Raw genomic sequence first — 22,758 nt, forward strand, 5'->3', positions numbered from 1 at the left:
TAAATTTGATTCTTTTTTTTTAAATATTCAAATTTAAAATTTTTAAAGAAAAAATTTAAAATTTTGGTCATTAAATTTCCCTTCCAAAGTTAGAGATCAGCATTTTATTGAGCTAAACTGTTATTTTTGTTAAAACAGGGATTAATGCATTTTTTTTAAAGTTCATAAATTCATTAAAAATAGAAGAAACAATTGTTCTACCTCTGAAATTAAGAGCAGCGAATTTTGTCCTGTTACACTTCCACTCAAATACAACATACCGAAATCTACTCAAAAATCATAACACTTTCCCTATAAACATTTCAGCACTCATCGTTTCCCTATCACCTACATCAAAAACCATAGAGCCTCAGAACACAAGAGGCCATGGCAAAACAACAAAAACTAAGAGTCAGTATCTGCCCAGCTATACATTAATCACAGCCCTTCCCTGTACATCCAACATCCAACAGCCCTTCCCTGTACATCCAACATCCAATATGACAAAAACATCGCATGCTCAACAATCTAGAATCATTCACAGCCACCAGCATATCAAAGGAATTAATGCAATGTCGAATAGAAATCCTCTGTCCCCTCTCGTGCCCCATTTTTTTGACCCGTTAGTATAATCTCGCCATGTGTCCTATCATGTCTTATAATTTTTAACTGCGTTTGAAGGGGTTCTTAATCAAAAGGCGAAGTAACAACTTAGTGAGAATGTAGTCATGAATCAAGCTGGCCCGCGTGGTCAAAACTCAAAAGGTTGACCACATTCAAGATTTGTCTTGATGTTCAACTTAACTTAACGCGGAAGCAGAAGCATGGAATCAATGATAACATAAACTATTATATATTCATCGCTTCTGCCTAGAACATGTCAAATCATCATAGTAATTAAAGAACAAAAAAGCCAACTTAAGCTCTGTTGGAAGTACTATCCAAGTGCTATATTCGCCGTTTGTGGGCCCAACGTCAATCCCCATTTCAAGTTGAAGGTCTCCAGATTATCCATCACGACAAAAAAAAGTTGCTCTGTGATGGGGTACTTCTTGACCTCTTCCCTTCTCATTTTTACGTGTCAGATATTTCAAGTTTGTCCGGAAGCTTCAAAGTTTCGAATTTTGGCAAATTATAATTAGGATTTTATTTTATACATCATCCAATTAAATTTAAAACGACATAAAATTATATATAAAATTTTGCAAAAAGGAAACCTATATAAAATGTAAGCGATATATCCTTAATAAATAGGGAAAAGGAAAGGAATGCCAAATAGTAAAAATCAGTACACTCACCCTTTTGACACGAATGGGGTCTAAGGTCTTTTCACCACGTATAGTGCACACACTTCTCCTTTGTTTTAGGGTCTTCCAAGTTTAAGCACTAAACTATCTTACGCTTTGATATTCTTGTCTCGTTGCAGACAACTTTAATTTTTAAAGTAAAGTTTGTGGCCCAAATAAGGAAAAAGGAGATAGCTTTGTCTTGAAGGGAAATTTCGTCTCAAGGACTAAAGACACGGCAAGTCCGCATGAATTCACACGGTATTGGACTTGCCTTGGCTGCTAAGACTTTACTATATATTTGCTTGTATCATCAACCTTCCTTTGCATATTATCACTATCTTCAGTATTTCAAGAGCGAGCTGATCATTTTTGCTTGAGCTCCTCACTCTCTTCACAACTAATCATGGAAACAACTGCCCATTTTTCATCTCGTACGCTTAACCCTCATCGAATTCTCCCTGCCTTGTCGACTTGCCGGAAAACGCCCTTTAGAAAAATCATGGCTTCGACTAGAGGGACGAATAATGGAGGAGATCATTACCAAGGTAAGCTTGTAGATGAAAGCATGATTCAGCTACGAATGCGCATTAAAGAGATGAAGGTATTTGAGAAAAGTGATGAACTGCCTTCAAATTGGATGGAGTGGGAGAAGCAATACTTTTTGCACTATAATGAAGATATTTGTAAAGCAATTGGGTTGCTCCAAAATTACTTGATGAATGTTAGACCAAGTTTAGCACTAGGGATGATAGCGCTCCTTATGCTTAGTGTGCCTATATCCACTGCGGTTCTTTTGTTCCAAGGTTTAGAGATAGCTAAGGGAATATTATCTCGATTCTAGTTTTAGCTAATTTCTGTTGTTTTCATAGACAAATTTGGGAAGGCTAAAATACTTTAAAAGCTTATGAACTATGTCAAAAAATAAATAAATAAATAAGCTTTTAGGCTTTTATGACACTAAATTAAGCCGTTGAAATGTTATTTTAGCCCATAGAAGCTCCCCTTGTGGATGGATATTGGTCTCATGAGTCATCTGACGAAAACATCCGTTATCTCCAAGGAAAGCATCACACAAATTGGACAGTTGCTCAGAGATCGGGAAAGCATAGAAGCTGGGGAGGTTTTGTCTCTTCGATTTTGAACGCCCAATGAAGAAGTGCTGATCCAAGAAATTTGTACCCCCAAAAAATGAAGTTTCTCTATTTTGAACTTGTTTGTCTTGACAGTAAAACACTCTCCTTAGTCCCTTCATTCTTAGGCTAAGATTCTTGTATCATGAAAAGTGTGGTTACTACTTGATTTCATAGCAGTTTTTCTGGGTTTTACTTTAGATATTTGAAAAGCAATACGCTCGTAAGTCATTCAAAAATAACTTTATATTATTCTTCCAAAGGTAAAAGTTGAGTTTGTAGTAAAGTGTTTTTGTGCACAGGTTCATTGATTAAATTTCTCATGCCATTGTTTTGGTACTTATTTCAAATCATATAGAGATTACATCAATTTAAAAATTTTGTTTTTTTATCAAGAAGAACACATTCATTTGGTTGTGTCATATAAATTTCTTCTTCTAAATCACCTCTTAGAAAAGTTGTTTTAACATTTATTTAATGAACAACAAGTTTGTAAATCGAAGCTAAGATAAATAAAATACGAATAGATAAAATTCTTATCACTAGAGCAAACGTATCAAAATAATCAATATTTTGTTTTTGAGTAAAACTCTTAACAACTAATCTAACTTTGTACTTATCAATATTATTTTTTTAAAAAAAATCTATTTACAACCAATTGGTTTAGCTCTAGGTGGTAAATCAACTAATTCTCAAGTTTGATTTTGTAAAATAGAATTAATCTTATTTTGTATAGCTTCTTTTCAAAATGTACTATTTTTAGAAGAAATTGTATCAACATAAGTTAAAAGATCATTATTTACAAGATAAGTGTAACAATCATTACCAAAAAAAATTTCTTTGCTTGGTCTTTTACTTCTTCTCAAATCATCATTTTGTATTTCAAAATCATTTTTACTAAAATATGCATGAGAAATTGTATCAGTTATCAATGGAAAAATTCAACATTTCAACAATTATATTTTTATCAAGAACATCACTTTTTAATATAAGAAATCTATATGCAACACTATGTTCGGCATAACCAATAAAATATACAATCAAATGTTTTAGGGTCAATTTTTCTTTTCTTAAAATTAGAAAGTATAACCTTAGCAAGACACCTTTACACTTTTAAATATTTTAATTTAAGAGAATAGTATTTCCACAATTCATAAGTTGTTTTACCAGTTTTCTTACAGGAAATTCTATTTTGAATATGACATACATAATATAATTTCACCTCACAAATTTTCATGTACATTAGAACTAACAAGTATAGAATTCATCATTTTTTTAATGTTTTTTTTCCTATCAGTTACACCATTTGATTCAGGGGAAAATAGAGGAATAATTTTATGAATTATTCCTTCATTTTCACAAATATTATTAATCGGTATCTATTTACCCCCTTTATTTGATCTAACTTTTTTTTTTATATTTTTATTTAGTTAATTTTCTACCTTAGCTTTATACTAAGAAACATGTCAAAAACTTCATTTTTATGCCTAAGAAAATAAACTTTAGTAAATCTATAATAGTTGTCAATAAATGTAACATAATATTGCTTACCACCTCTAGTCATGTTTGTTTCAAATCTCCCAAATCAATATGAATTAAACTTAACAACTCAGATTCTTTATTTACTGAAGTACAAGTTTTCTTAATCAATTTTGTTTCAGCATATGTTACAATTTACTAAAGCATGCATTTTTAATACTGAAAATTAAATCTAGTGATTGCATTTTCTTAATATAAAGAAATTAAATCTAGTAATTTAATTGCCATAAATCAATTGAGTCAATCATGTAAGCAAAGCATTTTCATTCATAGCATTTGCAATGTTAAGTACAAAAAGCCTTTGATCATTATAGTATCTCTTACCCACAAATACATTATTTTTTGTTATTATTATCTTATCAGATTCGAATGACACTTTCATCCCAACCTTACCTAATAAAGCCACAAAAACTAGGTTGACCTTTATATTAGGAATGTGTAGAACATCATTCAAAGCTATAGTCTTGCCAAATGTTAATTTGAAAAGGCCTTTTCCTTCACCAAGAACTTGAGCAGTTGGAGAATCATCTATATATATTATCTTTTCTCATTCCCCTATTGGAGTATAGGAGGTAAATGCATTTTTGTTTGCACAAATATGCCTAGTAACACCTGAGTCTACCACCCATTTTTCACACTAGTCACAATATTGACTTGAGAAATGATTGCATCAATTATATCATTGGATTCATCTGCTTTAACCAAGTTGACTCTTTGATTAATACGTTTGTCATTTCTACTCTCTTCTTGCATTGTTATGTATGATGCCTTGGTTTTTTTAAAACAAGTACCCTTCTTTTTAAAAGTGGGATGAGTAGTTTTGGGTGTATAATAAAGTATTTTATTATCGTACCTTTGTTGATGATAATGGATTCTGTCTTGCACTAGATTGACAACGTTTACAACGGTGGTAGCGATGGTGGTAGTAGTGACAACGACGATAGCATTATCGATGTAGACATCCATTATCCTTAAGATTGTTGAAAAAATAAAAAAAGTACAAAAATAATTCAAGAAAGTTTGAGACGTGGAATATTGTCTTTAAGGATAATTTTTGTCCCTTCGAAGTATTAAATTCGATGCAAAAGGATTGTGGCGATTATCCCTAAGGAATCAACAGACTCTTTTTATTAGTTTGCACAAACTACTAGGGAGACTAGGAATAGTAAAAAATATAAAGAAGAAAGGACCTAGTAAGACCAAGCAGGAATAATAGAAAAAAGGTAGGCAGAGGAAGCAGAAAACAGAGAAAAGGAATAACTGAGAGGTGTGTTATGAATTGAGGCAGAGATTGGTATTTATAGGTTGAGAATTGAAGTTAACGTAGCACAAAATCAGGAGATTCGATGTTAAAATCAAATAGTTATAAAACTTAGTCAGCATGTAACGTTAAAGAGTTTGAGACTGTTTTAACTACTTTAGTAAAAAGGAATGAGTTAAAGGTTGAGGTAAAAAATAAATAAAACCAAGGCACAAAAGTTCACCTGGATCTAGCACACGTGTGTTTCCTCATGTAAGGGGAAATCTGCATTTTCTCAATGCCTAGCCCAATCTTGTGTGCGCATGAGTCCATTATTTTCTCTTCCTTACAACAAACCTATAGTGAGTTTGCTTATTTAAAACACTCATCTCTTTAAAACCTTGGCAATATGGGCTATTAAAACATTATGAAATACCACTATTTGCCTAACAAAAAATGGAGTCCATATCACTACAAGTTTTACCATTGCCAAATTACTAGTATAAGGTAATTCGACACGAGGCAAAAGCAATTAGAAAATATCACAGCATAATAGGTAGAATTTTTACGAGAAAAGCTTATAGAAATTTTACACAAAATAATTATTGACCATGACAAAACAAATCCAGATCTTAAAATTCTACCAACACCAATTCAATTATGGGCCATATTAATTCATAATCAATTTCAAATTTTCTAAAATTTTAGTTTTATTACTAAGCAGTAGAAAAATATAGCTTTGATACTACATGATAAACTATGCTAAGATATATTCAAATAAATAAATCATGTAGCAGTGAAAATAAATATGAATTCATACTAACCTCTAGCCATAGCAATACTAAAATAATAAAATCCTTTTATGATTCTGACCCAATGCAATTCCCAACGATGGATATAGGGCTAATGAATTACTGTGTCAAGGAACCCATAGGATATCTATTTATAAACTTCCTCCGATCAAGGAAATCTCAAATTTCTCAAAATTTAAGGGAAATTTTTATCTAGAATTTGAAATAGATTTTATCTATACCATTTAAACTAATATTATCACATACTTAAATATAGGTGATAAATATTTAGTAGATAATAACAAATACATGATAAGAACCACAATTGAATTTTAAATTTAAATTAAATCTAAAATTCCAACATTATAGTATACTTTTTGTACCCATATGTCGAGTTTCCTCCTATGATTAGTGTCTTGTTGAGTCTGTTAGTGTTTTATAATTTAAGGAAAGCGAGAATAGCTGGGATCTCAACTAAATGCTGGTGGAGTTGATGCTGCAAGGTGCCACTTAAGAACAAGGTCATGTTGAGTCAATTATTCTATCATGTTATTCGATCGAGACTATGACCAAATATGGGACCAAAAGAATTGTAAACAGCTGAGCTCTCATATTAATGCTAGTTTTTTTTTTTTTTTGAGTTGATTGCTTCAATGCACTACTTGAAAACGGGGATCTAGTGTTCTGGGTGTTTGTTTTCAAATGGCTTTTGTATAGGGTTGTCAACGGGTAAGGTACCTGCTAATTTTGAAATACCCGAACTCTAATCCTATAAGAACCAAAGTACCCGAACCCTATTAACTACTTGAATATTTTTTAAAATTACTACCCAAACTCTAATACATTTTCACTATCTTATAATTACCCTAACCCGTTTAAAAACTTGATTATGTAAAAAAATTATTAAAATGCTATTCATAGGTACCCAATTACCCAAACTCGAATCCGTACCCGTTACCATATACAATAATATTTTTCCTACATATTTTATAAAATTTACTAATAATTAAATTAATAAAAATATACAAACAATAAAATTTAAATTTAAATAATCAAAAACAAATATTTCAAACATAATTAATAATTTTATAAGTTATAATTTTTATAATTATAGACACCTAATTTTTTCCTCTTAAATAAAAAATACATAATAAATAATAAATAAAATAAATAAATTGTTGTTTAACAAAAAAAGAGACTAAAACTTGGCCTCCATAGTCAACCTTTAGGAAACAGCCTACATAGAGCATTCAATGCTTCTTGGGCAACCGGATTTGGTTCACCGCTATAGATTTTCTTTGACTTGAAGGCCATCATCTGTGAAATAATACTTAAAAGAGCATGATTTCGCCTTCTGATTGTCCAAAAACTTGAACAATCGGGTTCTTTAAAAACTATCAAAATTTTTTATTTTGGAGGAAGCTAGATTTGGGAGAGAAAACCAGATTGAAAAAAGTTAAAGGGGCGGAGATTTTCAAAAATCGTAGAAAGCGATTCAAACAAAAAAGACTTAGTAGCCAAAAAGCCCTAGAAATCTCGAACAAAAATCCTAGAAATCTTTGTTAGGAAAAAACCTAAGAACAACAAAAAGAAAAACCTTAAATTTCTACCAGCCAAAATTCCTAGCCACAATCAAAAACTAAACACAAAAAAGAAACCAAAAAAATAAAAAATAAAAAAAATAAAAAAATCAGTGAGATCAGGGAGTGTTTCTTTTTACTTTTTTTTTTCCTTTTGGGATTTTCATGGTTTTGGAGAGTTTAGGTTTCGGAATTGGTGGCTTGCGAAACTAGATTGAAGGAAAGGAGAAATTAGGGAAATAAAAAGGTTTTAGAGATTGGGGGTGATTAAAGGTTGAGAGGGAGAGGAAAAGTTGAAAGTTTTAAAAAGAAGTCAAAGAGAGTAGCCATTAGAGAAAGAAAGTGGGAAGGGAAAGTGAAGGGAAAGAAAGAAAAAGGGATTTATATATCTAGGTATAAGTGGGCAAAATGGCGTTGTTTTGTTGATGGCGGTTTGATGCTAAAGGGGAAGCTTGGAATAGTGTCGTCTGGGAGGATTATAATGCCTTAAACCGTGCGTTTGGCTGGTGCACTGTGGGCTTCTTTTTGGCCTGTTTCCTTTCAGCCTACCTCAAACCCACACAAGGTATAAACTTTCTTCTTTCTTTGGGCCATGTTAGACTTGAATAATTAGTATTTTACTTCCTTTTAGTAGATAGGTAAATGTTGTTTAATAAATAAATGATGACACAAAATAAAATAAAAGATATTAGTAATAATAGTGATTGGGAATGTATGTATATATTTAGATTAGGGTAGCAATATTAAGAAAAGACAAACTGAAAATATAGGTAGAAAAGTAATGAATAAATATTTAGTTATCAAAATAGATATAAAAAAAATGGGAAAATAAAATATTTAGTAAAAGTATATGGATTCAAGTAAGTAAAAAAATGCAAAAAATGATGTAAATAATAATAATAATAATAATAGTGTAGATAATGTCTCATTACTTGAATAGTACCAATGATGACATATTCATTCGGAGTGTGAGAAGTTACAACCTTGGATGAATTTTTTTAAGTTAGGGATTGAAATCCCACTAGTACGATGAGAGAGTTTTAATTTCGAATTTCGATATTTACAATTCTAAATAAATAAAAAAAATACTAACTGTAGACACTACCGATATTTACTTTTATCTTATTTACCTTCAAGATTTAATTATTATTGCCATAGTTTAAATTTATTCACTTATTATCTTCAAGTTAATTTAGACTTAATTTAACTTTCATTCTTATTTTTGTATAGACTGACTTTCACTAATGTCATGGGTCAATGATCAGTCCAAAATTGAAAAATTGAGCTTTTGAGTTGTTGGGCAGCTTTGGGCACATTGATGGCCCAATATCAAAAACTAGTCTAATAAAGTTAATGCAATTAAGGATGGATCTAAAACAATTAAAACAGATTAAAACACTAATCAAATATTAAAATTCCAAACAAAATCTAGAATATTCAAGAAACAAATGAAATAAATGAAGCTAAAAAAATGAGAAAATGCTAGGCACAATACATTGTGCACAATACGCTGTGCCAAATGCGAAAAATTCTCGTCTGGCAGAAGGTGGAAATGGCACCCCCAAGATTGTAACCGGGTATAAAAGCACTACAGTGGCAGCTATAGAAACAGAGAAAGAACGACAACCAAAAAAAAAAAGAAAAACCCTAACTTCTAGCAGCCAATAGAACCACAATAGCCAAAAAAGGAAACACCACAACCAGAAAAAAATAAAAAAAAGCAGTCAAAAATATACAATGAAAAATGAGAGAAGCAAAGAAGGTTTGTTTTAGAGTTTTTTTTAGTTTGTTTTTTTAGGGGTAGATTTTGATTTTTGGGAGGGATTTTTTAGCTTGGGTGGTTGGCGGTTTAAAAGAGGGAGAAGTCTCTCTTTTAGGAACAACCCGGGACAAAAGCGGAGGCTCAATTTAAGGGTGTCACCGGTTAGGAATAGAGAGCTTTAAATGGGGTGTCGCCGTTTGGTAGAGAGAGAAAAGTTCAGCGTCGGAGTAAGAGAGAAAAGGGGGAGTCGAATCGGCAATAAAGGAGAGGGAGAGAGAGAAGATCTAGTCAACGATGCAAATAAGGAGAGGAAAGGTATCATTTTGTTGGGAGATTAGAAAGAAGGGAAAGAGAGTTTGGCAGCTTGAGAAATGAAATGAGTAAAAAAAGAGAGAAAAGTGAAGAAGGGAGAGGAAGGTTCAAGGGTTTCAAGGGTTATAAAACGACACCATTTTGATCTACCAAGGCCTCCTTCCTATCGGCAAACGATGCCGGTTTTGTTGCTTGGAAACTGCCACACCAAGCTCCAAATTGTTCCACTCCAAGGCAGGCTAGGGTCCGACAGTAGTTTAGGCTAACTAAGCCAGATCAAGTAAAAAAAAACTTTATTTTTGCATGGATCTGTGATGGATTGGTTGTTTAAGGGCTAGCCCACTTTCTTTTATTAAGCTCTATTATTTGACTATATCAAATAAATTTAAATGGTTTGGGCATAATATTTAAAATCCTTTTAATAATATTTTAAAAGATTAAAATTAATAGAAAAATGTGAAATAATAATGTTAATCGTAAAAGATAGTAAAAAAATGTTTTAAATAATTTTTTTTAGTCATAAAAAAGAATTGGGATTTAGAAGAATATACATGTTTACAAATATATAAAATAAATAAATAAATAGTAGGAAAAATGTAGTAATAGGTATAGTCTAGTTTAAAAATAAAATGAATAAGAAGAACAAGATAAAAAGGAAAGAAAGAGAAAGAAAAGACATAAGAATAAGAAAGCAATTAATAGAAATTAAGTAAACGAATAAGCAAAATATAAAATAATAAAGTATAATATAGGAGAAATGGATAAAAAGATAATATTTGTATCAAGAGATAAAATAGTGTGACGGAGAAAATATTAGTCACAACAATAAAACCTTTGTTTTAGGTCAATATTAATAGTTATGATAGTACATAAATTGAGCCTTAAAGTACCATACTATTAACCATAGGAATAATAAATAATTAATACCGATGAGGGGATAATCGACCGGGACGCGAGAAGTCACAATCTCGGGCTACTTTTCTGTAGGTTCAAAATCCAAATTAGGGCCCCACTAGTATGATAGGAGGGTCTTTATTTTGAGGTTTCGAGATTCTTTTAATTTTAAATAAATAAAAATTACTATGCAATAAATTAGTCAAACGAAATATAAATACAAATATGGCATAGACGACATATATTTAAGTCGTCCAAAGATAAGAACGAAAATTGTGAAAATAGTAATACTCATGACAATAAATAAATAGATAAATAACTAAAATAGTCAATAATGGAAAATTCAAAACAATAAATAGGTGTAAAATATAAAATTTAAATATCTAATGGTATAAAATATATTTAAATAAATTAATAAGTGTTATGTAAAGGGAATAAGATAAATAATAAAAGAGAAAAATGAAATTAAAAAATATATATAATTATGAAATAAGATATCTGGCTATAGATTTTGAGTGAAAAGATTATTTACATAGTAAAAATGTTCACTTAACTAGCATAGAAACATAGATAATTTATAACATGCATAACTATAAAGGGAGATATAGAAAAAGAGAGTCCATAAGAAATAGCAAGGAAGACATAGGAGAACTTAAAAAAAAAAACTAATAATGAACTTCACAAGCATAGCATATATTTCTATCGCATCATGCATGTCATGGCATATAGATATTCTTGTTCACGAGTGTAAGTCCCGATGATGGGATTTTTCGAAAATCTTGCGAAGGTGAGTTTCTCTCAGAAAGTTTCCTAGGTGAAAGGATGTCCCCATGTCCCACCAATATGATGGGAGAGCTCGGGGAAATATCTTTAATAAAAAGGCTTTTGCTTGTAATAGGTTTACATTTATGAAAATATTTTTTCTAGAAAAACATACAATAACCCTGATGATGAGATTTATTCATCAAATTTACGAAGGTAAATTTCTCGGATAATTCTCTAAGTGAGAGAATATCCCTAGATCCCACCAGTATGATGGGCGGATCCGGGAGAATGTCTTCAATAAAAGGTTATTTGTCTGACATTATTTGAATTTCATGTCATGCACTTCAATACCTCATGTTCACACCACACCTTAGAGTCAAATAAAATATTTTAACAAAATAGAGATTAAAATAAATGAATAATAACTAAGAAAACATAATAAATTTAAGGATTAAGGCCCTAATAGGATAATTTAAAATCAAATAGTACCGTTCATGGAACAAGCGTCATAGGGGTGCTAATCCTTCCCCGGGCGTAACTGCACTCCCGAACCTAGTCTTAAAATACGTAGACCAGTTTAAAATTCTCTCGACGGACTTAAAATCAATTTAAGACTTCGTTGATTAGAATCGAGTTAATAGGTGGCCAATCACACCTAGAGCAAAGATTGGTGGTGACTCCTTAGTGTTTTTCACCGCGTCTAGCGATCGGGTTCTCGGACCCGCACATTACGACATTAACCTAATTACTAATCAAATAAAATATAAAAATAAAAAAGTAATGAAATAATAAAAATAATAAATATAGCAATAATAATAATAAATACAAGAGGGGTTGATGAAATATATATAGTTTTAAGAATATATAAGATTATGAAAGATAATGATATTTATGATGACAAATAAATAAATAATAAAAATAAAATTTCAAAGATGATAAAACTCATAGGAATAATGAATATAACTAAAATCAAAGAGGCAAATATTCAGGAAAAAATAGATTTACGAGAGAAGATAAAAAAGTAGTTATTCAAAATATATAGGTTAAGTAAATAAAGAATAGAGAATATATATTTGGTCAAAGAATAGGTTTGGTGAATAAGTAAAAATAAAAATAGAATAACTAGAAATACAAGAAATATTTATTCACAACAAGGTAGATTAGGTAAAATATATAGATAAATTATAGTGACAATAGTAAAATAGAATATTTGGTTATCAAAAACTATAGGTGTAGGCAAAGAATAAACATTGATAGAAAAGTAGATAAATGCTTAGGTAGAGAAAATAATAATAACAATAACAAAATATTTATATAGGATACACACATACAAGAAAATGAAATATAAAAAATAAGAGAAATTGCAAAGAAATAATAAAAAAGTTATATAAAAATTGAAAAAAATATATTGAAAATTGTAATTATATTAAACACCATCACTACATCATTTAAATGTCATGGCATGTAGACGTATTATGTGCACGAGTCAAAGCCCCGATGATGGGACTTTTTGAGGGAGCTTACAAAGGCAAGTTTCTTCGAAAAAATTTTTAGGTGAAAAGATACCTTCGAGTCCCACCAGTACGATGGGAGGGCTCGGTGAATGTTTTTAATAAAAGACTTCTACTTGCAATAGGTTTGCATTCACGAAAAATATTTTTTCAAATACGAATGATTACCCTGAGGATGAAATTTATTCGTTAAACTTGCGAAGACGCGTTTCCCGAATAATTCCCTAAATGAGAGACTATCCCCAAATCCCACTAATATAATGGGCGGATTAGGAAAATATCTTCAATAAAAGGTTTCGTTTGGCATTATTCGGATTTTATGCCATGCATTTCATGATTGCATCATGTGTACACCACACTCGTAAATAGAATCAAATATTTTAATTTTCTAATAAAATAAAGAATAAAACAAATAAAAATTAAGGAAACGCAAATGAAATAAATTCAAGAATAAAGACACCAATAGGATAACATTTGATTAAATGGTACCGTTCGTGGAACGAGCGTCACAAGAGTGCTAATTCTTCCCTGTATATAATTGTACTCACAAACCCAATTCTAAACATGTAGACCAGATTATTGTTCTTTAGATAGACCTAAAATCAATTTAGGACTTTATCGAAGAGGATTAACATAACAAGTGGCCAATCGCACCTAGATAAAAAAAAGATTGGTGTCAACTCTTTGAATTTTTCATGTCTAGCGGTCGAGTTCTTGGACGCGCACATTACGATAGTAATGTTAATACAAAATAAAAAGGAAATACATTTGTATTTAAAGCGTATATGTGCTAAGAGTATTTTAGTAAATATATAATAGTAATTATATTTCTTATAAATGAACCCAAAGTATATAAAGTATATATATTAAAAGACATTGCAAGTTAATAATCATAGTTTCATTAATTAATTTAATTAACTATATGAATTTGTCCTTAATTACATGAAATTAAAAAAAAATAACTAGGTTTCAAATCTCACAACTTTCCTTTAGATTTATATATTATAAGTTTTTATAAACAAAGGTATATATTGTAATTAATAATTTTATAAGTTATGATTTTTGTAATGTTAACACAAAAATAGATAGTAAATATATTTATATTTAAAGTATATATATATATATATACTAAAAGTATTTTAATATATATAATAATAATATTCTTTATAAATGAACTTCATATATATAAAGTATATATATTAAAAGACATTACAAGATAATTAATAATTATAGTTTCATGAATTAATTTAATTAACTATATGAGTTTGTCCTTAATTACATAAAATTAAAAAAAATAACTAGGTTTCAAACCTATTCTATTCTCGTAACTTCTCTTTAAGTTTATATATTATAAATTTATATAAATAAAAGTATATATATTATAATTAATAATTTTATAAATTATAATTTTTGTAATGTTAACACAAAATATAAAGTAAATATGTTTATATTTAAAGTATATATATACTAAAAATATTTTAGTATATATATAATTGTAATTATATTTCTTATAAATTAACACAATATATAAACTATATATATTAAAAGACATTACAAGTTAATTAATAAGGGTAAAATACCCCCACCTCTTAACTTTTAATCTAAATTTCAAGTAGGTCCATTAGTTTTTGAAATGGACACTCCGGCCCAAACCGAAGATTATAAAAAGATTAAAATGTCCTTTCTTTCTTTATTAATTTAAAAATTATTATTATATTTTTTAAAAAAATAAAAAGCTCTCCAAGAAAAAGGGAGCACCGATCAGTGCTCCCAAGGGAGGGGAGCCCAGATCGAGCTCCGCAAGGGAGCTCTTTTTTTAAATTAATAAAAAATTAATAAATTATATAATAATTTTAAAAATTAATTAAGAGTGAAATTATCTTTTTACCCTTGCCACATCATCAAGTTGACAGAAACACTAACAAATAGACCTAAGTGTCCAGCAAAAAATATTTTTTTTGGGTGAAATATCTATTTTGAAAACTAATGAACTCATGTGTAATTTCGATCAAAACTTAGAGGTTAAGAGTATTTTATCATAATTAACAATCATAGTTTCATGAATTAATTTTATTAACTATATGAATTTATCCTTAATTTCATGAAATTAAAAAAAAATAGTTAGGTTCCAAAACTATTCTAATCTCAAAAGTTTTATTTAAGTATATATATTATAAGTTTATATAAACAATGGTATATATATTATAATTAATAATTTTATAAGTTATAATTTTTGTAATGTTAACACAAAATAGAAAGTAAATATATTTATATTAAAAGTATATGTATATAATAGTAATTATATTTTTTTTATAATATGATATGATATTCATATTATTTAAATATCATTAATAATCTAATAATTTTTTATTTAAATATATTAATGTCATCACATTAATAATTAGAGTAACCATACTTTTCATATATGTGTTAGTTTTTAATAAAAAAATTGCTTGTAAAATTGGTAAAAATTGTATATTTTTAATTTAATTATTAAAATAATAATAAAATATTTATAAATGATAATTGGATTTGGGTAATTGATACCCAAGGGGTGGTACTCGAACCCAATACGGGTAATGAACTCACTATCCAAACTTGTCTCAAACCTGATTATAAGATACCATAATCCTATATAATTAAGTCGAGTATCTACGGGTACCCTATAACAGGGTACCTATTGCCATCCCTACTTTTGTATCACTTTGTGGTTCCCTCAAGTTATTATAGTTTCGGAAATGTATAGGCCATTGCCTTTACGATGACAACAAAGGAAAATGGTTTTGGCTTTTAGCAAGGGTTCAAAGTATACAGGTGTTGCATTTTTTTTTTTTTGTAAATAGCACTCTCAACAATTATATTGCAAACTACCATTTTAATCAGGTTTATTGTCATCAGAAGTCTTTTACCATTTCTACAGGAAACTTTGAATTGCACAACAGTTATGATTTTTCTTAATGAATTATTATAAGCTTTTCAAAAAATCAAAAGTTTGTACTACAGTAAATTATGTCACAATTTTTTATTCGTACGTTTTTCTCACAATATATTATATTTCTTGATTACATTTGAATTAAGTTAGTGTAATTATCCGCTTTTCACATGTTAGTAATTATTTTAGCATATTTATGTAATTTAAGATAATTTTATATCAAACATTACAAGATTTTACATTTGTTATATATTTCATTTTTACTTATATTCACTTGTATATAAAGAAGTTTTAAGTTTTCTCCCATCTTTGTCGACGTAGTTGATGTAGATCATGGTGAGCTAGCTAGGGCAGTTCACTTTTGGTTAGTCGTTAATGTCATGACAAGAGACCAAAGGGTGGAGGCACGTCCTCTCATGAGCCATCTCATTAGGTAAATTGTGTGGCTAGAGAAGGAATTGTTGTCCTTAGTAGAAACCTGAAAACATGGTTCCAAGACTATGGACTGAGAATCATAGATTGGGGAAGGATTTAGTTAGAGGGCCACTTTCCAGACCGACCATTGTTCCAAGGAAACGACCCCATGAGTTCTTGGGGCATTCAACTATTAAGGAGGCGAATTAGAGACGAAATTCCTGAAATAAACTTTGCAAAATACTTTTTGAGGACGAAATTACTTGAGTTTAAGAAATCTTTTTGAAAGTTGGTAGCACCTAGTTATTAATTAGTTGTGAGACAACAACAAAGCAAATTAATAATGCACGTGGAAATATGTACGGCTTGTATTTATGGGATTACACTTCTCTATTATATCTACAGATCCTTTAATTATGATCCCTTTTTATTGCAATGAAATATTTACTTTTTTATTACAATACAAAGGATTAATATTTACACACTTGATATCTAAATTATAGTAATTAAAATTATGGATTTGATACATAAAATTTGAAAATTCATAATAAGATGCTCTAACTTTGCTTTTATTAAATAGTTTACACCTTCAAATTGGTGACATAGCAAAGAAAAATCAACCAATAAATTGTGTCACATGTCTAGAAAATGAAACCTCATCTTTTCTTTTGAGTTTTTTTTTTTTTTCTGTTCTAATTTTTTATTTTTAAAATTAAAAAATAATTCTAAAAATTTTAAAAATAATTTGGAAATCTGGGAAATGAACATAAAACCAAAAAAAAAGGGAAAAAATGGAAAAGCTTAACGTGAGAGTTCAGTAAAAGCTTAGAAAGCTTACTCATGAATTGAACCCTAAAACACAAAAGAGAAAAAAAAAAAGAAAGGAAGAAAAGTCCAAAGCCCGAAAATTGAAGGAAATCAGACAACGCAACCCAAATCTTGACATGGAAATGGAGAATGGTCTTGGCCTGGGCCAAACCAACAGGCTCTTGGATGACACCCGGATTCCTTTGTTACGTGTCAGGCTAAGCCTGAACAATGATAATGAGTCTTTTAATAAAATATTTCTTAAATATTTTAACAGTATACCTTGTTTAAATCAACGGATCAAATCTGTCTTAAAAATAATGAAAAAATTAAAACTGTCTCAAATTAAGAAGGGTTTTTGGACATTTCATTGTACAAAAGGGGGTGCAACGATTGGACCCCTTTCTATTATGCCTAAGTCGTTAACAATTTTGTGCCGTATGTCAAACAATTCAATGTCTTAATTTATTATATTTTGTCTTATCATAAGAATTTTCTTGTATTTGCAAGGCACGTGCTCCATGCTGGATCAGTAGATCTCAAACTTGGTCAAAGATTTATTACAACTGTGTTTACGACCAAGATTAATTAATTAATTAAAAAGTATGATCCGTACATATTAGGCTTCAAAAGATCTGATGCAAGACCAAAACATTGTTCGAAAAAGTCCAACAAATGATCATGAGGATCACCATTACGGATGCATATATATAAATAATATATATTATTTTGTATCCTTTTACTATTTGTTAATAGAAAATTTTGCATTAAAATACATAATTTTTTAACCTGCTCTACGTGAAAGGAACATGTGCGGCATGCTGCATGTGCACTGCCATTCTCCAAACGTGGTATATGAGATTCAGCCTGCTCATCAATTTTGTTTATTTACTTACCTGCTCCATCATATAATTAGAATTGTACAGTTAATTACCCACAAAAAAACTAATTCAAAGAGTAATTAACTAACTATTTTAGTGATTGAATTTCTATTATAACGAGTAGAGTACTATAATTCTTTTTTAGAAAGTAAAAATAAGAATTTTATTACAGTTCAGACCAAAATCAGTGCTTACAAAAGCAAAAAACCGCACGAAAACCAAAAAAAAAAACTATGGTGAAGGGACTTTTTCTTGTTTTTTTTTTCATTGCAGATCGTAGTAGAGTACTGCTACAATTACTAATTATTCATAAATGTGAAAATTCGTATGATATCTGAGAACCCTTTTCTTTTCTTTTTCTTTTTTGTGGTGTGTGGATAAGCACCAGTTGTGGAATACATGAAGAAAAATATAAGTTGTTTCTCATTCTCTAATTAAATTTGAGTCCCATCCCAATGAGGACTCTGGCACTGTTACTTATTGTTCCTTTTCAATAGATTGAATTGGATTTAGTAGGATGGGAATGTATAAGAGGAATATGCTTATAACTTATAATCCCAAAAGCATTTCAAGCTCAAAACGTAAGTCATGTGAGTGGTGTGATTGTCACCTTCGAATGGGGTAAGCTTGAACCTTCTATGATAACTGAATAACAAAGTGTCACCACATTTACTACAAGATGTGATTTGAAATTTGTGACTCTCAAAAAAGGCCACATGTCTAAGAGCACTGGAAGTAATCCTCCACAAACATAAAGCTTCTTTTGTTAGTATGAATAGCAACTACAAGCTTTAATGGATATGGGAAGAGGAGAAACGACTCTTCGCTCTGCCAAAGGAAAGTTTAACAAAGAATCACGATATACATGAGACAAAGCCAATCGTCCTTTGACAGACAGCATTTAACGTCAGGAAGGCCAAGCCACAAAGGATATGAAGGGGGCAGCATCCATGGCTCCACAAGCAATTGTCATTGGAAGAATGGTAGTTGACACTTAAAGAAAAATTTAGTGTTACAGCAATCTGCGAATGTAGCCAGTGACAGACAAACCAGAACCGTCTAAAGTACTAAACCAATATAGTTGGATGTGTTGGTAGGTGCTGGTTATTTTCAACCTTTAGTACACTACTTTTAAAATGGATACCCGACAGCCAGCCTAGCCCGCAAGACTAGTAGCTGTAAAATATGATGCCAACAGCTGTGAATATCTACCCTTTTCTTTCACTGTGAAACAATTAAATCATTGTTGTAAGAAACTCATCAACCTTAACATGCCACACATTCTTGTTATAGCCACTTTCCAATGTTTTCGGTTTCCTTTCTGTGCAGCCTCTAAGCTACCATGTCCGACTTCTCAACTCTTAAGCCAAGTTTGTTCCCATTTCTTCAATCAATGTTTCACCATTCTTTCAACTCTTTTCTGGTTTAAATCATCATTTTTATCTAATAAACCCCATTTTCTTTCATGTTAATCGAGACATTTGGCACTTCATTGGCATAATTTGGTGGGCTTTGTGGGATCTAATTGAAGTTTCTTGGCAGTTTCCATCTTGCTGACTGGCTCTCTATCTGGATCAGTTCCGATCTTGTCCGTCTTTTAAAAGAAATTATAGCTGATTGGTTTGGCTCACCATTTGCTTTTCCTTGTGTTTATCTGCATAGAGCTCTGAGATTTGAGTTTCAGTCTTGGAGTACTATGCATTTGGATTTACCGGTGAGACAGTGAACTTTGAGAGAGCTTTCCTCCCATGATCCAATTAAGACAAAAGAGTAAACAAACGATGTTTTAAATAGTTGTTCATGCTTAACTGATTGATATCTATAAGTTGATCCGTATTTTCTTGCCCTCTCTCACTGTCTTTCTTTTCATTGTGCAACTCAATCCTTGATTGTTTTTGCATTTGCAATAGAGCTTAATTGCACTATCTTACAGTAAATGATGGAGCCTCTACTTGCCATTTTGAATAGGGACTTGAAATCAACAGAATGTGTAGTTGAAGCAGTTTTGCCTGTATTGAAACTCCTTTCTATAGCTCTAATTGGGCTTCTTCTTTCCCACCCAAAAATCCAAATGATTCCAAGACCTACTCTTAAGCTTCTTAGCAAGCTTATTTTTGTTCTATTCTGGCCTTGTTTGATATTCACTCACCTTGGTCCAGTCATTAGTGTGAAGAAATTCATTCAATGGTGGTTTATTCCAGTGAATGTTGTCATTAGTACAGCCATTGGTTGCGTACTTGGGTTATTAGTGGCATTAATATGCAGGCCACCGCCTGAATTCTTTCGTTTCACGGTGATCACGACTGCTTTCGGAAACACGGGAAACATTCCTCTTGCGGTTGTTTCATCAGTGTGCCACAATGAAGACAACCCTTTTGGCGATACATGCTATGATGGAATTGCATATGCATCATTCTCCCAATGGGTTTCTGTTGTTCTTGTTTACACTCTTGTTTATCACATGATGGAGCCACCGATGGAGTTCTATGCGGTTGTCGAGGAAGGAGGTACTGAGATTGAGGAATTGCCAAGAAATGATATCAGTACTCCACTTCTTCATGAAGCTGAGTGGCCTGGAATTGAGGACAGAGAAACCGAACACTGCAAAACACCCTTCATAGCAAGGCTTTTTAATAGCATCTCTGGTGTATCTCAGTCTGATATTCCGGATGTTGAAACTACACAAGAGGAAAGTCCAAGTACCAAGTCAAATAGGTGTTTGGCTGAGCCTAAGGTAGTTAAAAAGATTAGAATTGTTGCAGAACGTACGCCGATCCATCATATTCTTCAGCCTCCTTTGGTTGCCACTGTATTAGCTATTCTTCTTGGGATCATTCCAAAAGTAAAAACCATAGTTTTTGGTTCTGATGCTCCTCTAGACTTCATCACAGACAGCATGGCCATGATTTCTGAGGCAATGGTACCTGCAGTTATGCTTGTTCTTGGAGGAATGCTCAGGGAAGGACCAAATGAATCTAGACTTGGGATTCGAACTACCATTGGCATCATTGTTGCAAGGCTTTTGATACTTCCGTTGGCTGGGATTGGGGTAGTCTATTTGGCTGACAGATGGAATTTTTTGATCTCTGACAATTCATTGTACAGATTTGTGCTTTTGCTGCAATACACAACACCGAGTGCCATATTGTTAGGAGCAATGGCGAGCTTGAGAGGTTATGCAGTTAGGGAAGCTTCTGCTCTTCTGTTTTGGCAGCATGTGTTTGCTCTGCTCTCTCTTTCATTGTATATATATGTCTACTTGAAGTGGCTGGCTTCTTTCCTCTAAGGTTCGTTCAAACATTTTTTATTTCAGGTTTTCTTTTTTTGACATGATTGGCACCAATTGACTTGCCCTTTTCAGATTCAGATTGCCCCATCATCTAATTGCAGTTCACAAATCAATCACTTTTCTTTGTTATGTAGATAAAATGTTATGTTAACCAGTTGAAATTGATGTCCTTTTGATTCTTCTCCTTAATTCTCAGGCCAAACATCAAACTTTAAACCACGATTAAGTTACTGGAAATCTGAACTTGAACTGAAAGTGAGAACCGATCAGTGAAGTTTTCAACATTTGATAAGCTGCAGGAAACTGTAAAGTCTAGGCACATCTATGCAACAGGAAACAGAAAATATCAACGAGTGTTGCCTTATTTAATCTGAGGGATTTGTGAAATGGATTTTAGTCACGTTTGCCACATATGCAAGGAGTTAAGATGAACTGCAAACTGCACATGAAGCAAGTTTGTTTTTCTGCAAACTATTCCTAATGGATTCTTAACTTTCACTTAACAAGAGAGACAATGCTGTTTTACTATATCTGACAATCTGTTCTCTTTTATTCAGCAAGCTGAAGATTGTTTTGCCATACAGATCCAGTGCAGGCTAGATATTAATGATTCAGCAATGAGATTCTGAGGTAGAAACGATGTTACAGCTGCAAAACTTCTTTGGCACGGGTGATCTCTACTATAGCCTTATCAGCATCGAGCAGCAGGTGAAGTTTTTGTGTCAAAAATCTATAAAAGAATGATTATTTTTAAAACGTCTTGTGGGATTCATATTCTTTCAAATTCATTCCAATATGTTCCTCCTTGCATAATCTCCCAAACATCTGTTCTTGAATGGCAGATATATACATGAGAGTAGGATGTCGTGTAGTTTATACAATCTGTAGACTGAAATGTCAATAATCCTCGTGGCATCTGCAGCATTCTATGTATCTACTATCTCTTCATTTTTAAGCTCTATTCGGTACAATTTTTTCCAATTTAAATTGGAATGCATGCATTACAGAAACATGTAAAGTAATACAATATTAATTCATTTCACTTGAATATATGAAAAATAAATTTCAATAACAATTAAAAGAATGTAATCAACTTCATGTTCCCCCAAACCATTGTGCCTGGCAGATATAAGAACCAGAATGGGGGCTATCAAGGCGTGGATGGGGCATTTAGATGGGCTGGCACATGCCCTATTTAGAGATATGACGTGCCAACTTGACCTAAATTCTTTTTTCCATCTTATTTTTTTTATCTTAAAAAAATAAAAGTAACCTTAACTTTTGTTAAGATATATTTTTTTTTAAATTGAGAAAGAAAATTCGAACTCTATTTTTAATTAAATTTTTTAATATGAAGTATTTGTGTTTGGCCTTTGTTAATTGATACTTATTACTTATAGGGATAATTCTGAGTTTTTCATTAAAGGAAGAGTTAATGATACACATTTATATTTGTTTTGTCATTTTGCTTTCTCTTGATTATGTAGCATCAGTGTAATATTTTGAGAGAAATCCAAGTTAATCACTGAATTTCTAATTATATCAGGATTAATTACATTAAACGTTTATACCTGATCCTATATGGCTAAATTATTCTTTTATTAGTTAGTGCAATCTTTTTTTTATCCCTCTTCTCCACTTAT

At 31.1% G+C, this 22,758-nt stretch overlaps 2 protein-coding genes across 3 annotated transcripts; both read left to right on the forward strand.

The window, feature by feature from the left end:
- On the forward strand, positions 1,672-2,420 carry LOC18601947. Its single transcript, XM_007033051.2, has 2 exons — positions 1,672-2,055; positions 2,256-2,420. Exons 1-2 carry the CDS (start codon positions 1,672-1,674, stop codon positions 2,418-2,420), a joined length of 549 nt encoding a protein of 182 aa, XP_007033113.2.
- Positions 19,093-22,076, forward strand: LOC18601948 (protein PIN-LIKES 2). 2 transcript variants are annotated; one of them, XM_007033054.2, is made up of 3 exons: positions 19,093-21,113; positions 21,312-21,569; positions 21,673-22,076. In XM_007033054.2, exon 1 carries the CDS (start codon positions 19,763-19,765, stop codon positions 21,110-21,112), a length of 1,350 nt encoding a protein of 449 aa, XP_007033116.1. In that variant the 5' UTR covers positions 19,093-19,762; the 3' UTR covers position 21,113; positions 21,312-21,569; positions 21,673-22,076. The 2 variants fall into 2 exon arrangements, with proteins under 2 accessions (XP_007033116.1, XP_007033117.1); XM_007033055.2 differs by lacking the exon at positions 21,312-21,569.

Source organism: Theobroma cacao, chromosome 4 (genome assembly GCF_000208745.1).
Source record: "Theobroma cacao cultivar B97-61/B2 chromosome 4, Criollo_cocoa_genome_V2, whole genome shotgun sequence".
In the NCBI taxonomy this organism is placed as follows: domain Eukaryota; kingdom Viridiplantae; phylum Streptophyta; class Magnoliopsida; order Malvales; family Malvaceae; genus Theobroma; species Theobroma cacao.

Excerpts from the sequence above, each read along its gene's own strand:
- LOC18601948 (XM_007033054.2), top strand. The coding sequence starts at position 19,763 with ATGATGGAGCCTCTACTTGCCATTTTGAATAGGGACTTGAAATCAACA.
- LOC18601947 (XM_007033051.2), top strand. The coding sequence starts at position 1,672 with ATGGAAACAACTGCCCATTTTTCATCTCGTACGCTTAACCCTCATCGA. Across the intron at positions 2,056-2,255 it reads GTGTGCCTATATCCACTGCG|CCCATAGAAGCTCCCCTTGT; the intron begins GTTCTTTTGTTC and ends ATGTTATTTTAG.